Source organism: Anopheles darlingi, chromosome 2, assembly GCF_943734745.1.
Source record: "Anopheles darlingi chromosome 2, idAnoDarlMG_H_01, whole genome shotgun sequence".
Classification (NCBI taxonomy): Eukaryota; Metazoa; Arthropoda; class Insecta; order Diptera; family Culicidae; genus Anopheles; species Anopheles darlingi.
In genome coordinates, this window is record NC_064874.1 from 76,321,057 (window position 1) to 76,338,556 (window position 17,500).

General features: G+C 47.9%; 1 protein-coding gene across 5 annotated transcripts in view; it reads right to left on the reverse strand.

Moving 5' to 3' along the window:
• The window catches only part of LOC125951734 (venom dipeptidyl peptidase 4), an 80,603-nt gene that overhangs the window by 4,028 nt on the left and 59,075 nt on the right, over nucleotides 1-17,500 (reverse strand). For all 5 annotated transcript variants that reach the window (XM_049680740.1, XM_049680739.1, XM_049680738.1 and 2 more), the window contains 8 exons: nucleotides 13,137-13,251; nucleotides 12,885-12,979; nucleotides 11,326-11,453; nucleotides 10,078-10,289; nucleotides 9,408-9,567; nucleotides 3,771-3,884; nucleotides 1,751-1,874; nucleotides 690-804 (listed from right to left, as the gene is read on the reverse strand). In XM_049680740.1, the coding sequence (XP_049536697.1) occupies nucleotides 690-804; nucleotides 1,751-1,874; nucleotides 3,771-3,884; nucleotides 9,408-9,567; nucleotides 10,078-10,289; nucleotides 11,326-11,453; nucleotides 12,885-12,979; nucleotides 13,137-13,251 (1,063 nt within the window). The remainder of the gene's footprint in view (nucleotides 1-689; nucleotides 805-1,750; nucleotides 1,875-3,770; nucleotides 3,885-9,407; nucleotides 9,568-10,077; nucleotides 10,290-11,325; nucleotides 11,454-12,884; nucleotides 12,980-13,136; nucleotides 13,252-17,500) is intronic.

A 17,500-nucleotide genomic window follows, 5' to 3' on the forward strand; every position in this document is an offset into this window, starting at 1 on the left:
ATGCGTACGCCATCAACATCATCAGCCTAATGCTAATGGTATGGCCATTTGCTGTTGATTTATTCGGGAGCGAAGATAAAATGGAGCAAAACATTTCCCTGGTATCTTGGGATGTGTCACTGGCCCAGTACGGCCAACAAACTAAATGGAAGGACATAAATCTTCTGCGTGTCGATTATAGGTTTAACACCCAAGGAGCATCCCAGTCGACGGACCCATATGTAATAAAGCATAAATTGATTCTCGACCTGGTTTTGATCTAGAACGACAATCGCAATCCCATCCATTCTCATAATCCTGAACTACTGGCCAACGATTAAAAGCAAATTAACATCGATTGGTGATCGCTTGCGGATTAAAAAAAACCTTTTTAGCATGGCCTTTTCCCAATACGTCATCACAATTCCTGCTAGAGTACCTCGCCGATATCACGCTGAACAGTGACGTTAAAACCATACTGACAAAATGATCTATGAGCCTCGTGAGGGATTATGGTGCTACGGGCCGCAAATTAGCGAGCGCAATGTGAAAATGGAGCCCTCAATTATGCAGCATACATGCATGCTGCATAAGTAATAGCTGGCCAGCTGTAATGAGTGCTCCAAGCCGTGGTCATCAGCCCAACCGAAGGAAATCCCTCCAAGAGTAACAAACCTGAAAGCTGTTCTATCCGCCCGAAAAAAGCTTACCTGCAGCACCGTCGCGCAGCGGTGAGATTGCTATGTACGAGCTGCCATTAAGGCTGAAGAACGGAATGGACATTTCGTCGACCCAACCACGTCCATCGCCACTGATGCGGTGTGTCTACCAAGGGGAGAGAGAAAGAGAGAGATAGAGAGCGAATGAAGAGAGAGAAGCAAATAAATCCGTGACTAAGCTGCACCTAGAGCTCAGCACTCTCGTCACCGACGACCAAATGTAAGTTTTAGCGTGCAAATGTCCTTTGATGGAGTGGACTGGACACCCCTCGCTCGCTCGCTCGTTCGCTCCCTTCACATTCATCATCAACACCATCACCTGCACGGTTGCCTTTCAACAGCCAAAAACCTTGTGCTGCCACCGTTCACTCCAAGTGACCGCAAACACCGGGGACCGTTGCAATGGGTTTTTGTTTATTCTAGCTCGTTAGCCAGGTACGACTAGTCAGGACTAGCCCGGGCCCGGCCCCAGCCCTGGGTCAAGACCAGTGAAGGCCAACTACGCCTTTCGATGGCGAATTAACGAACCGGAATGCGGTCAGAGATTTATTGTTTCAATTTCACAGCTGAAATGCGCTGCATCAAGCGCCGGGGTTGCTGTGGTGCTTGATAGTGTGGCGCCCTAGTGGCCGGCCGGCACTCTCTAACGAAGCTTAATCGTAGTAAGCGGCTAAGCGACGGAGTAGTGTGCTCGAGCAGAGGATTGAGGCGCTAAGTAGCCGACTGTGATTGCCCGACCGTGTGTGCTCTCATCTGATATGGCGTGATGGATCCTATACATAGAGAACGGCGTGTGTGTGTGTGTGTGTGTGTGTGTGTGTGTGTGTGTGCCTTCGTGTCACCGAGGCCGTTCGGGGTTTCTGCACTTTTCAGGATTCGACATTAAGCCATCCCCGGGGATTTCGTTTTCCTCTTTCGCGTCGTCCGAGAAGCAAACACTAAAGATGAACCGGTTGATTGTCGAGCGATTTATGGAGTGAGACAAGCGAGGCACCGGGGCCACGGTTTGCTCGAAGAGATCTATATATATTTTGTTGGACAAGACAAATTACCTCCTGACAGTACCACATCGGGCTCTTGCAGAGGGTCACAACGGACAGGTTCTGGGGTCGGTTCATCCAGACGACGCTCACCTCCGATGGCGAGATCCAGGCGGCACTAGTGAAGTAGTGCTCTCTGGGGAGTGGAAAGAAAGGAAGAAAGAAATGAAACAATTCGAAAAGCTGATTAAGAATGGGTAATCAATGATTTTGGGAATGGAATTGGAATGAAACGAACACTTCGCTCTGTCAACTGTCAACTGCTGAAAAAAGAAATGCGATTTTAGGAAATATAAATTCACGACGATTTCCATATCCTAAGTCTACGTCTCAACCGGTACGAGGACCCGTTGAGAGAAGTATTTAATAATTCATTGTCCAACACCGTCATACTCATCCTGTCGCAATCGCGAACGAATGGATGTCGTCATCAGTACTGATGTATTCTGATGATGAGTAACTTCTCTCAACAATTCGGCGATTCTTGTAAACCGAGTGTACCACAACGAAATGGGGTGTAACACAGCGCGATACAGTAAGCTCGGGCGCACTAATGGCGCTGCAAGCTGGCGATATTGGTCTGGCTATGATCCATAAGCCGCTGGCAGCATATTTCAATTTGCAACGAACTTTTTAATTGTGTTTGAGTTTGGCAACAGTACAGCACGAGACCGCTGGTTAAGAGACGGTATCGAAGCAGTGGACCATCGACCGACCAGAGGACTAGCTCAATTACGGTGTAATGTTCACTTTCAGCAACAGTGCAGTGACTGTGAAATGACGGGCTTAATCAATTCTGGAACGGTTTCAGGGGGAGCCGCGCTGCAACGGCGCTAATAGCAGACTTCAGGTTGTGCGCGGTTGAGTAAAGCATGTCTAATAATTATTGGTCGAGTCATCTTCAATTTTAAACTTTAGTATCAGGAACGTAATCAGGTGCGTCGTCGGACTCCACTTTGTGTAGCAGCTGTCGTCGGAAAAAGGATATCCAACTGGAAACGTACACAACGAGCACGTGGTGATTCCCGGTAGGGAGCCGACAGCATTGATCCATTGAATTGTAGTCATGGTCGTCTCCCAACACTTCCTGGAACCACACCAGTATAGTTCTCGATTTGGAAAGATACTGCTGCCTTCGGAACGTTGTCCGGTTCGACTTCATTGTAGACTAGCCACGTGGCACGCCGATGGCAACATCCCACGTGCCGCCAATGGTAGTGGAAGGTTTCGTGTCGTAGGTGGACTGCTAAATGTCCAGGATTTCCTAGTAAAGTCACGAATTTCTCTCTGTTGACAGTGTGCTTTACATTTGGTGCGATTATGCGTGACCGTTGTGCTTGGTTTTGTGATAGATGATCGAACAGTTTGTCTGTTAGTTGAGGAATAATGGGCGCAAATGTTCCAATCTAATGCCATTCGAAGGCAATGCATAATGACCACTATGCGTCCGCGAAACAACAAATGTAGGCTTTGAATACTTAGGTAGTGGAGCAACTAAATGACACGCTTTTAGTTTGAAAAAGGTATTGCCAGAGATTTATGGATCAAAGAGGATCCATTTTCACTATTCACGGTGTAAGCGAGGACAATCTAAAATCGTGCGTATCATCAAAACGCACATGAAAATGGAAAAACGATTGAAACCTCGATGTTGATAAACGTGAGTTTATGCTAATAAGCTCGTCGGTGTGCCGTGTACTTCGTGGTGAAACAGGTCCACAGACTCCCCTGTTCCAGTATGTAACATGCCGTAGTCTTTGTATTTAAAATTTAAATTTATTCAAACATCCTGCGAATGAATTTGCGCAGAGCGTGGACGTTGCGCTCGGTACCTCGAAAGGAAACTTTCCAGCCCCGCTGCCCCGGCATCATGGAGCGTTTCCGTGGTAGAAGTAAAAATGGTGTAGCCACGAACGGGCTAAGACAGGAAAGTTTTAACGCTCTTTGAAAAGTGTGCTGAGTGAATGGTGATGGTGGTGGTGTTGGTGCTGCTGTGAGTCGTAAAGTGATTCTTGATCCTGGCGCTACTTACTGGTTAACGAGAATCGGCGGAGGAGTGAGCTTATTCATCCGGATACTTTTCGGATCGGTCAAATCGGCGACGTTCAGCGTTACCGTTGGGTTGCTGGTGCCGGGCTTCGGGTACCTGAATGGGAGAGGGAAAGCATAAGAGAGACAGAGAGGGAACCGTAAAAACAGTTATCAATTGGTATGAAAGTTGTATGGGATAGAACTGAAATCGATTGAATAAATGATTTGCTTTCTCGAGCGAAAGCAGCCAACGTAGCAAACTGTTATTTTAATAGAATTTGTAGCAAAGTGAAACTTTTGTGAATATTCATCATCAAAACATTGCAAGGAGTGAAGTTATTCAGTATTTCCAATTTTCTAGTTTGATAACACAACTTGCACAAGTAAATTGAATTCAGCAACTTTGTCGTAGTTGGCAATGCATTCATGAAATTGTTCCTGAGTAAGAAGGAGCGAACAATAATTAGAGACAAATGGCGACGTCTCACAAGAGTCACAGACAAAAGAGGCTCCTTAATAAGGAACCTTCAGCTGAGACTCCTCTACGAAGTTGGTTCCTGGTCTGAAATTCCACCGAACACGCTGCTCTGCACATCTTACAATAATCGAAATGTACCGGACTGACTTTATTGCAGTTTTCGTGGCTGTTTTGTGCGAATGAAATTGTAAAGTTTCCAGCTAAACGAGTGCTCGTAGCACTCATCGTCGCACTTCTTGACGCTTCTTCCTGCATTGTTTCATTGCTGCTGGCCGCCATGTAATTGAGTTCAACAATCGTAGCCACACGAAACTGGAACAAGAAGAGCTGTTCTAGTTTATTCGTTGAATACTGAAGCAAAAACTGAAACCCTGATATACAAGCGAAATTTGTAGGTCCGCAGGCTGCCGCTACACCAAACGTTACCAAAAAACGCCAGATGCATGCAGCATAAATTTAATCGATTTTAAATGTTCTTCCCGCACTCGCCTTTGAACAAAAGGCACAAACGAAGCAACTAAATATGAAGAAACACTTTTACAATTTCAAACCGATGTCGGTGTTCGGTTCCGGGGCTGGCAGCCATCGGCACCAACGGACTGCCAAAAATGTTGGGGGCTCGTTTGCTTCAATTAGCCAACTCCCAGCAGTATACCAGAGACAGAGAGCAGCAACGGAGCTAGTCGTAAATCTCTATAACAGCAGCACGCGCCTCTCGTTCGAGGGATCTCATTCGAGCACACGAACAAGTAGTGGCAGGCTTGGTCAACTTTGCCTTGTCCCGTCGATGTGGCTAGCGTAAAACAATGTACTCCCGTGCGGAAACCCCTCGGACATCTTAAGACAGCCAAAGCACTCCAGTAGGTTGCCCGAGTACTCCGAAGGGAGAATAGAAGTTGGCCAAGTTTCGCCACGACGGGTCGATATTTCGTCGCTATCAGTGACGATCTAATTTATGCAATATGATAATCAGCCAGCATCACCGGGCGGAAGGCAGCACTGTTGCTGCTGCCGCTGCTGCTGCTGCTGCTGCTGCTGCTGATGATGCCAGCGAGGGTAGGAGGACGTACCGGCGAGAGCTGACAGCCACATGAGAACTATTAATCTCGTTAATATTTAAACTTCCCTCCGCTTATTCAATGAACGTACGGCAAGAGGATGAATTATGCAGCATTGCTAATTAGGTAGCGAGTGGCGTTGGCGTGTTGAAGGACCTTCCACGAGCGTACGAGCATGCAGATCAATATTTGTTTTCGTACCCAGCAACTCCCAGGATAATTACTGACTGTTTTACAGTTTTCCAACGACTAACCTTACGGGTGGGTGGACTTTATGTTTTCAAAAGCTTCCATTGAGAGTCATTGAGCGGCAGCTACTCGATGGAAACGGGTCTATCTATGCAAATGGTTCACTGATTTGACAAGAGCAGCGAGCATAAGAATTGTGGCAACAGCTTTTCATAACCATAACCTGCTACATCGCAGGAATTGAAGCTGTTGCAGCCTTTTCATTCGTGCAGCATGCATGTGCTCGTGGCATTGTGGCATTGGTTTCAAAAGCAATCCATTCTACCAAGCTCTATTTATAAAGCGAACACACGGGTTTACATGGTACCTCCTCCCGAACGCCTCTCCCCGGAGATAATGTCGCTTGTCGTGTTCGTCATAAAAGTATCATTAAGTACAAAGCATGCCATTCGTGCAAGGCACACATTCACAACCATAAATAATCGTTTGCTTCCAATATGGTTCCCGTGTGTGTGTGTGTGTGCGCGCGCGCGCTCTCGCAACATTGGAGTTGGTTAGGTTGGGCCAAATTGTGTTAGGGATCACCTGCCAAGAGGGGCTGCCGGGAGCTTTGCGTGCCATGTCCGATCAGCCATGCGATTCCGGATGCGATTTGTCAAGCATAAATCGCTGGTATCGTTTCTCCGGGACCTCCGGGATTCACCCGCACCACCACAACTACCACCACCACCCGCTCGACGGCCCTTCAACGGCATCGGGCCATTTTTCATTTGCGTTATTTATTGCTTTCCATTCAGGGGCATATTCTAAATAATTCACTCGCATATGTCATGTGCTGCTGCAAAAAGGTAAGCAATGCTGCCACGCAAAGAAACACTAGGCCGCACTCACTCGTGGAGGGAGGGGGAGGGGGCACGGAAATGGTCCTTCACCAACCCACGCCGCGCGTAACACGCGAGTCTTGAGTGTGTCGATTCCGTTGTTACTGCTTGGCCACAGGCAGCAGCAGCAGCAGAGGATCGATGTCGAAGTTCACCGGCACCGGTATCCTAAATCAAGGCGCGAGCCCCAGAGTACACATATCTTCACGTGACGCAGAAGTGGAAAGTGGTGGTAAAAGTGGTGAGCTGCGACGCAAAGCAACAACCGAACTAACCCCGAGAAGAGATGTATTGAAGGGGCGTGTTGAAATGAGTGGCCTTTTGCTTTGGGTCTAGGTCTCAGAGGCCAACCGGAAAGGAGGAGAGGGATGAGGGTTTTCGGTTTTTGCATTGGAAATGCCGCTCCTTCCACTGGCCAACCGGTGGCGGTCGTGATTTCCCATTTATGGAAACCTTTCTTTTTTTTTCAAAAAACACAAACAGTGGAGGCCCGTCAGGTCTGTGGGCAAACTGCGAGGGATGAGAAAAGGAAATCGTATCGCGCACCTTCGTTTCGTGTATTTGAGGACCAGGGAGCTCGTAGCTTTGCGAACAAGGAGCCACATCGGAGAGGGGGCTGCATGTGATTTGATTGAGGCAGGCAAATAATAAAACCGGAAAGCCCCCAGACCGACATAGCGTAAGGTAAGTACTGAAATAGCAGCAAGCGCTCTCAATGTTTGAATGTTTTCTGGTTTTTTTGTGAGTTTGATGGAAAATAACGCCAGGTAAACTCAATATCCGGATGTCATCTTTAATGTCATACAGAAATATAATTCCGTTAGAACCGGAATAGAAAGTGTGGGAATGTAATCTCATCAATCAATTTAAATTCCTGGCAAATTAACTTTCCCATTCGCCGTATTGCATGCAACCGGGTTTTAAAATGTCCAGAGAAGAGTATTATACTTTTAAATATCATGCCAGTATTGCTAGGTTTAACTAAGAGCAGGACAGGATTTGGAACTGAATTCAAAGCTCTCTACTTGAAGAGTTTTAACCCATTAAACCATTCAAAGCCAGATACGTACTCGTTAGCGTACTCAAGGAAAAGGCAAAAGATACTCGTGACCATAAGGAAACAAGTTACTCTGTAAATGCTGCTCCAGTCTGCGTTGTTCCGTTTCCATTTCCTTTCACGGTGTGTCGCTCGCCGTGGGGCAATCGCTCGAGTTTGCTGCAGACGGACGGACCATTCGCATGATTGCGAACGGAGACCAAAGCCTATTGCCAGCAATAAAGACGAACGTCTGAACCGAAGAATCCGGAGACGCGCCTTACAGGACGCGACGCTTTCACGCGGTGGAACCCAACGCCATTGTCGTCGATAGAGCGAACCGATGAGCGAACACGAAAGGAAGGAAGGCAGCTAGGCAGGTGGCACATAAAAGTTAAGGATGGACGGGGATCGGTCGACTGGTGAGGTGAGCGTTTTTTGCGTTAGTTTGAAACCCAGTCGTTCCATGGGCTCCATCGTGACGGCAACGCAACGCGCGTAGGGGAAATTGGAAAACCTGAAACGGATTGTAATCTTGCTCGTTCGGCGATGGTTCGGCGGGCGTCAAGAAGGCAATTTTTTTTTCGGGAAGGATGGGCTCTTTCTCACTTGAAACCGTTTACCATTCGATGCTACAAGTGACTTGGGAGGCGTATAGAGCGAGAGAGGGAGAGAGTTAACGCGACATCCTTCCTTTCGCACGATGGCCCGACCCGTGGAAATGGATTTAACCGTCGAGTCACGGCGGCGCATGCCTTGACATGCGACGCTTCCATGTTAACGACGGAGGAGGAGGAGAAGGAGGAGGACCGGGCAAGATATTAGAAAGCTCTTAAAGTGAAGGTAATGTATGATAAGTAAACGAAGAATGCCATTTCATTTTCCTAATAAATGCTTTTGCAAAACGGCACCATGACTTATGTCCTGCCGTAAATTCCGCTGCCCGCTGCACTGCATGGTGGTGCTCGCCCGCCGAGTACCGTCTGTACCGAATGGCAACGTTTGCTCATTCCGGATGTTGCGAAAGATTAAATTCCTCGGCAGGCAGCACCGGACAGCCGGACCAGAATGCCTTCGCCGGTCGCCGGTCGTGACAGGATAAAAGGCAATATCGGGCTCACACAGTGACAGTGATGAAGAACGGTGCTCCGACCGCGCCGCGCGGATGCTGGCATTCCGAGCACGACGATTAAATGAAATGAGACGGGGTTGAGGCTGGAAAATTCTGTAAACTAACGAAAATATAAGAGAAAATGTGGAAATGTGTACTTAATTGTACTAAAGTTGTACTAAACGGAACGGAATGATAATCAATCTGAACTTCAGACGCGGTCCACTGCCGGGGGGAGGGTTGCCAAAATGTAAACTGAAAACCATGTACACCCCTCCCTCAAGGCAGCTCCCTTGACCGCCAAGCTATTAAAGGATCTGGTCAATCGTCTCGATCCGCGTGTGAACTCCAAAGCAAAAGCTCCTTTACTCTGGCAGCCATTTGGGATTGATTTATCCTGTGTCCTGTGCTGCTCTCTCAAGCGGCTAGACCGGCCAGACCGGGCCGCGGACGTGACTTTAATGCCAAAGTGTAATGCCTTCCCATCGAAGCCGTCGTGAGTAGCGCTACTCCTTCAGAAACATCGCGCCTGGACACACACACACATCGAGACACATCGACGCACCCAACGCCCAACTCGGCCACACTGATGCGTTCACACGAACGATTAGCTAACGAGGAGGAAAATACCGAGCCAAGCCTCGCCAAGTTTTTCCTTCACCTCAAACCCGGCGGCCCCATTGCAATCAATAACGTTTACACTGCATTGTGATTATGCCCACTCCACCCATGGCCCTGCTACTACCCATCCCTCCATACCACTCTTTTCTTCTTTTTCTTGACGCATACAGCCAGGACCTTCCGAGTGAACCTCCCTTCGGAGGAAACTTCAGAGAGTCACAGGGGGCGTGCGATGGGATTCCGGATTTGTAGTTCGCTACTTACCGCAGGGAGCGGATCTCGGGGTAGAGATTGATGTCACCGGTGGGTGTGCCGTACCAGGCAAACTGTTGCTCCTGCACGAGCGTATCGTTGAAGGTGGTGTAGAGCATCAGGTGGCCGTCCGCCGACAGCCAGATTGCTTTGTTGGTTTGCAGTATTTCCTCTACCCGATGCCGATGACGATGCCGGCCGGCAAGTGGAATGAATGGGGTTGGAGAGCGCGTGGGGAGGGAGAATAGAAAATGGCGAGTTAATTAAAAATCCCATAATTGTGCACCACAGGACCATTGTCGGACACCACGGGGTGCCATGCCATTGGCATTCGTTGTTACGAGAGCGAGTGAGAGGAAAAGAGGGTGTTCGGATCTGCAGTTGCATTGCGGAACTCCTGGCGATGCACATGACCTTTGTACTTTCATCTTTCTCTGTGGTTGACTTGTGTGCGGAATGGGCTGGTCTCATTTATATCGAATATCGAAAATGATTCTTCTGCTGTGCTCTTCCAATACTTATTGACTTGCATTCATTCTTTGATATTATGGTAATGTTTCAGATAAAGCAAAGTGAAAAACAAGGTAAATTCAAAGTTACGCTTGTCAATGGACCATAGGGGGATCGACAAAGCTCTGGAAAATGGGGACGATTCCCCTGAGCTGGGGTTCCACGTACTCACCTTCGTACAGCCAATCCGGGACTCCGTTGTAGACGATGCCGGGAATGGCGTTCTTCGTCAGACGATAGGTTTGCGGTGCCCGGGCCGATGGTTTGTAGTAGATATCGTACTTGTACACCAGCACGATGGCTTGCCCTTTCGGTGTGAACTCGGCGTGCAGCAGGAACGGCCATTCGTCATCCTCTGCCTTCACTGCCAGCTGGATCGTTTCACTGGAAGGAACGCAACGGAAGGCGGGATACCAAACCGATCAGCCGACGTCGAATGGAATGCATGCGGTATAAATGGTGAGCGTAATTGACCGCCGGCACTTAAAGACACGCTCATCGATCGATCGATCGGTTCGTTTGATGTCGGGAGGAACGGTGGTGGAGGAACCATTTGGTGGTTTTGTTGCTGTATTGAAATCGACAATCGCTCCGATTGATGAGCTCGTGGCAAAGTGCAAATGGCGACGATTGCTGGTTGGTCACTAGAAGCCTCAGTATTCGAATATCCTGTTTGATGTTTCGTAAACACGATTGCTACGTGGCATAAGTATGTGTCTCTTCCTTAATCGATTTTATACAAATGATGAGAGCTCTTTAACTTTCCAGAAAAACGCGGCAGCAAGCCCGTCCAACTAGCGAAAACAGCACCAAAATGTCAAAAAGTGATCCTTCAAACACCATCGGTTTCATCCTTTCGACCAAAAAGGAATCAAACAGCACCAAACACACACACACACACACACACACACATCACGGTCACCAGAATAGGAGGCAGCAGCGATGGCAGCAAGTGGCCGACTAGTGGCAGCTGTCAGGATAGCTTCCGAGTTAATGGCCCATTAAAAGCCTGCTATTCCTGGCGCCCAGTAGCCCAAACAGTCGACAGCAGCACCACCATTGGAGGAAACAGTGGCAGGTGGTGTGCGTTAATTCTGCGCCTCCACATCAAACGTCCATTAAAACAGACCAATCCTTCGGGTTGTCCGGACTGACCGGTGGCCCGGATGGACCGACGAGCGTGGACCTTCGGGGCCTTTTAGTATCTCCGTTAATGGGCGGAAGTTTGAGCGGGAAAGAAATTATACCCGGGACACAATAAATATCCGGAGCGCTGATAAAAGCAAACAATCGATTCTTTTCTATTCTTTTGCTCTACTTGGGTTCTTTTTTCTGTTTTTCGTAGCAAAAAGTGCACCTCACAGCGGTGACCACTAAGTGGGTTACGGAAATTATATTTTAAAACTTGCAGCCAATGTACCTCGTAGCGATGTCGTAGATCGTGTATTGTGCCAGCTGGGAATGGCGGAAGAGTTTCCTCACGTTCTGGGCCAATAGCAGGTACCTTCGATCGGCCGAGATGGAGAACTTGACCGGAGCGAGCGTTTTCTGTGGAAGAAATCGAAGAAATCAAAATGTGAAAAGGAGCAGCAACCATTGGAAAATTCTGTCGAATTCAAATAGAACTGAGGCTCAAATTTAAACAACTAGTTACTAAAATACCTTTCAAATCCCTTTTCCTGAAACCAAAAACTATCAAACGAGAAATCGCTGAATGATGCAAGAACTCCAGTGAACCACCTGTCATGCAAAACAGCTGGTCTGGCACACTCTGGAGCGCGCCGATGACGCGATAACAAACTTCATCCGAGTACAGAGTGCTCCGTGGCATCTTGGTAGACGAAAGCGCGGGCGTGCACGCGGACACGCCACTTCCTGCCAGCCACCATCTTCGGCACTTGGAAGTGTCAAAAGAAAACCCCAGTGGGGCCGTCCTACCGAAGTGTTTGCCAGCCAAAAAAAAACAAGAAAAGACGAAAAAGTCGGCCATCTCCTACCGTGTACCTCAACCTCCCCTCACCCTCGCCCCAAAGGCGTTCGATGACTTACGGCTTTGGGTTTACGCCGAACCGAGCTTTGGCCGAGAGTAATTGGGAAAGTTTTCCCGCGAGAAAAACGGTCGCACTCGAGCTGCGTACTTCATCCGTGTGGTTCGTGTGGTTTGGAGCAGCAGCAGCAGGGTGGCCCTTGACGATGGCGACCTGCCGGTTGCTGCTCCCAGCACGCGAACTCTTGGAGTGGTGGGGGGGAAGCCCACCCTCAGCTGGGGGTGCCGTTCGTCGTCTACGGTGCCAAACAACTTTTAACATCGTGTTAAATATTTTGCGTACGATCTTCATTATGCGCTCCATGTTGTAGCGGTTTGGATTCGCCATTGCGGGCGCGCGGTTTCGATGCCCACGAATAGCTATCGCCGGCCCGGAGAAGGGGTTGTAAGTCTGCACTTTGGTAAATTGGATTGAGATTTCAACGCCGAGTGTTGATGGACTGGCGGAGGGTATAGGCAGAGAATTGGGGAGTCTAGACTCCCACCGGACCATCACTGGAAAGAGGTTTGTCGTGGGCGAAGTAAATGAATAATTGGTGGCATCTCGAGGGGGGGTAGAAGTGTTGAGACTAGGATGAGATCATAACACCGTCCATGGGCGCCGTGTTTACCGAGGTGCTACTCTATTCTATTTTGTTTTTGTTTCAAAATGCCTCTAAGAAAACTATGCAAAACATTCGCGATCAGAACATACTACTTTAGTATTTTATACTTGTCCCGATACGTGCAGCGTATATTTAAAGTAGATTTCTTTATACATAAGTACATATTTTATAAACATTATATGTATAATCTTAGTATGTAACACCTACATAAATATGCAAATTTATAGCTTCACAAAAACCTACTCCATACACGCGCACGCAAATGCCCGTTAAGGTCATCGAACCAGAAGTGCCTTTAAAAACGCCATTTCATTGCCCGCTACTTACCATCGTCGTGTTGGACATGAGCACCCGCTCCGAGAGATTATTCATGCTGAGCAAACTTATTTCTCCCCAGTGGTTTTGGTACAGGAATTCGTCCGCTGCTCCGGCGCCGTCCACGGTAACAGCAAGCAGTGGGAAGAGAAGTTGCGGCGACGCCGCCGCCACAAAGAAACATTTAAGCAGATTATGAATCCATCGCCGAAGGGGGATGATGGTTTAGCGGGGGCGACGAAAGAGTAGAGGACAGGAACTTACGGCCAATCCAGCTTCCGTTCAGCTTCTTCGGTGCGTACTCGCCATCGATGATGTCCTGCAGCCGTATCCGTTGGCCCTTCACCCGGGGTCCTTCATCCGGTGGTGTGAGCAGTACCTGGGGAAGGTTTGCGATGAAAGATAGGTTCAATCGTTAGTGAAGCCGTCAGGCAATCAAATCGCTTACACTGCCCCTTCCTTGCTGGCAAAGCAGGACGGACATTGAGAAAGGGACACATAGCACACACGCACACACACGGCCGGTCTATGTGTGTCTATCTAGACTAACAGACAGATCCAAGTGGGGTCCAATTGATGCCTGACTTTGAGCGAACCTGACACCGTCGGTTCGTCCTTCCCAGGGCGTCTCGGAAGACGCTAGAAGCGTAGGGTTAAGACTATGTTCTCGATAAAGAAATTCCGTTCTGGGTACCCTTTCTAGGAACCCTCGGAGGGTCGATGTTTGTCCAAAGCGAAGGTGATAAAATGATATGGCAGGGTTAAGCGGTTCACCGGACTTCGACCTGATCTCGAGGCAATTATGTTGATCGTCATATTTTATCCATTTTATCCATTTTATAGTGCGGCATTGACACCTACCGGTCAACTGCAGGACCGTAGGCAGGGTAAGCTAGTTATAGTGACAACAACATGGGGCTTCGTAAACTTCGAAGGAGCCATTTTCGAAATTGAAGCTCGTCCTCAAATGGGAAAATTACAATTTTCAGCAGCCATTTCGAATCACAAATTTTTAGGATAAAGCATCATAAAGAAATGCATCGAATTGTTATAACAATAAAGCTGAGACACGCAAACTCTCAACTATCTCCACCCAATCGTTGATTGACAGCAAAATCATCCTCATATCATAGGTAACGGTGATGTTATCACAGCTGGAAACGGCCATCTTTTAAGGGACATTGCGGCTATTTACCAAATTTCTAATTCCCAATGCTACGCTCTACCAGATTGCGCCTGCATTCAAAATACCCGCCGGGCCTTTGAATTTGAAAACCACAGAAAACGATTGACTCTGTTTTGGAATAGATGTCCTGTCCTTGCGAACACCTCACCAAATTGTCCTCATTCTGGTCCATCCGAAACTCACATTCTAATTGTGTGTCCAGTTTCGGTGCGCTCCAAAACATGCGGAAACATCGTCACCGCACTAGCATATTGTGGGTCCGGGGACCGAAATGTGTTCTAGTCAGCCAACCGGTTATAATAGTGGCGACACCGAACCGAACCGAAACTAGGCAAACAATGTTGCGGTACAATTCGTGTCCAACCGCGCCATCGCCTGCGGTTGACCCACGGGCGACGATTAAATGCCGGGATGCCGGACGAGCTCGAGAACGATTCCAATTTTGATTTCACACCGACGACGACGAGTTTATGTTTACGGGATGTGCGCACAGCCGCCAGTGCCGCGAGCATGTTGATGCATACAACATAAAGAGACACGAAGGGTTCCCTGTTTTCCCTAGTCATGAAGAATTAGTGGGTGGTGAGTGGGAGTAGGGGACATTGGTCGTGTTTCGATTCGAGCGTAAACAGTGTGTTGTTGGCACCGGGTGCGTCACATCTGCACGGTGCACGGGGCACGACGGTGCTTAAGCGAGTTTCCATAAGGGCAAAGTATGCAACAGTATGCAGGCGTTGCGTTTCGATAGTAAACTTTTAATTAAAATCGTTTTATCCTCATCTATTTGTGGAAGAATGTCAAACGAGCAGGCATGCCTTTGCATCACGAAACATCTGCCAGCATCCGAGAGCGTGTTCCGTGATAGGACACAGGACATGCAAATAGCTGACGTGCCCGAACTGACAAACATCTCTCGTAGCATCATATTCAAGGGCAACACTAACGGCTACAGTAGATACAGTTCCAGGTGGAAAGTTTACTGGCAATATTTGCAAGAAACTGATTCCTAGAAGGATGACCTGCCATTCCAATCGCTATAAAGTGCATTCTGGTTCTAGGAAAATCACGATACTTCACCAGAATTCCCCTGTCTCTCCACACATACACACGCGCGGTAAATGATAATATATGCAACTCGATTTGTGTTTGATAACCATACAAAATGCTTAATCTTAGAAGGACCTCATGCAAACCACCAATTGCGGTCAAAGGCGGCACTGCAGCAACTGTTCAGCAACTGGCACCCGACCCAGATAGGATGCTAAATGGCAATTACATAGTGCAATTAAACCATATTTAAGCGGCCACCCGAATGGGTGAACGTGCCAGATTTACAAATTTTGCGCCATCGTCGCTTACCGCAGTTGACTGCCTTGACCGGAGGAACCCACCGGGATCGTGCTCCCGTGGTCGTTCTTCAATATTTTAAAGGCTTAGCGGCACCATAATTAAAATCATTCCGGTAATTAAACACAGCGTGAGAAGTGTTGTTAATTTTTTCGACAAAATAAACTAAAACCAGATCGTAAAAGTAAAGTATGGCTTGTGACGTTTTACCTTTTTAATGGAAAATATTGTCTTCCAGCACGAAACGCGACGTTTCGGAGCTACCACGACGGGGACGCTTATGGTCCATTTCGGCGGTACCTTCGGACCGCTTTTCGTGGAAGGAAGCCACGCCATTTCTTGCGAACCACAGTCGCAGTCAATTATGAGCGAAGTCCCTTTTCTTCCGAGCCCACATTTTAGATTCGTCGATTAGATCGCCCTCTGACGTCCTGACCGGGTGGTGAAAAGTGTGGGTGGGGAAAATTTGAGGAGAAAAAAGGGTTGCCGATCGGACGAGTGCGATAACGCCACAGTGCCGTGGCCTACGTTTATTGCAGCTGGGAATTTGTTTTCCTTTTTGCCAGGGATGGTTTCAATTGAAAATTCAAACACCAAAGAGGCCATTTCATGAAGATAACTTTTGTGACCATGTTTGAAACACACTCACTGTCAACAAGTGGCTAATCTATGAACCGAAACTTCTTGGAATTATTGAACATTATAAGCTCCTACCACCATTTTCAAGAGTAGATTTAGAAAAAGGAAATGGAAATGAAAATGCAACAGTAAAATTAATCCAACGCTTTCAATTAAAAAACGAAAGGTTCAGTTCGACAATGGAAAATGCCAATTTTCACCTGGCCAAAAGTTTGTCAGACAAACAAACAATCCGAATAGTATTGGCTGAATGCGTCGTCCTCGATTTGAGGCACTCGACACTCGAAAGGGCAAGGGCTCCATTGAAATTGGCTTAACCAAAACCGTATCCCTGACAATGACCGTATCCCGTGCCCGGAAAATCCCGGCAAGGGTTTGACCTTTGCTTCCACTCTCCTGATCGAAAACTACTCTCTCCAGTAGCTTTACGGGTTTGTGGGGAGCAAAGTTTTCCCAAAAGGCAATGCTACCAGTGCCAGAGCCCCGGCCACAGTAGATGTGGTATGTAAGCGAGCTAATTCCATCCAACCAACCAACAAGTCAATATCATCCTGTGTGTGTTTATGTGTGTGTGTGCGTTAAAGGACGAACGAAAGGTATGGCGAAGGTCAGCACACCGGGTGGCTAGAAAATAAACCACATTATTTCAAGGACAAGGGCAAACCAAGAAGGTGTATCCGTTGTTGCCAACGCAATGGCCGCCCTTTCGGGAGAGAGAAAAGCAAGAACTACGAAGTCAAAACGAAGGCACGTCATAAACAGAGGACAATGTAGCGTGCAAAAACAAGGAACGGGTTTTGGGAAATGAGGGTTCGAGAGAGGAAGAGGAAGGTGAAATGTTGGGGGTGAAATGGCTTTCCTGCCAGCGCCATTCGCCATGGCGGAATGGTGGCGATCGGTAAATTGAGTTATGCGGTATATATATTGAATTGAGGGTGAATCCAATCGTCACGAGAATTGAATAGGCAACGGGTGGCGTCGTGGCCGAGGATATCGGTTACAAGGGTATGCTGGCAAATGGTATTAGTGCCGTTCCAAAGCGAAGAAGCGGGAATGAAATGCGACGATGGCGACGAGTATCGTCATCGCGGTTGAGCTACGACGGATTGATTGGAATCCACTGTAAAAGTAGCTTTTTTTGAGGAGGTGGAAAGGAGGGAAAAACATTTTTCTTCCCAACCCGGATCGAATGATAATCGGATTTTGAGGGGAATTTTACAATTCGATTTTTCCTCATCTCGCGACAGTTTGTGAGACGCGTCGAAGTGGGATAAATGTATCGCTAGAACACCTGATCATAGCAGGCATGTAAGAAGAAGGGGCACATACCAACCAACCTACCAGTATGCTGTGCATTTTAACCACTGCGGTTGCAGCATAACCGAAACCCTCGAGGAAGCTTTCATTTTTTTTTTCATTTGTGTCGAATATCAGTTATGGGTTCGGCGGAAGCTAA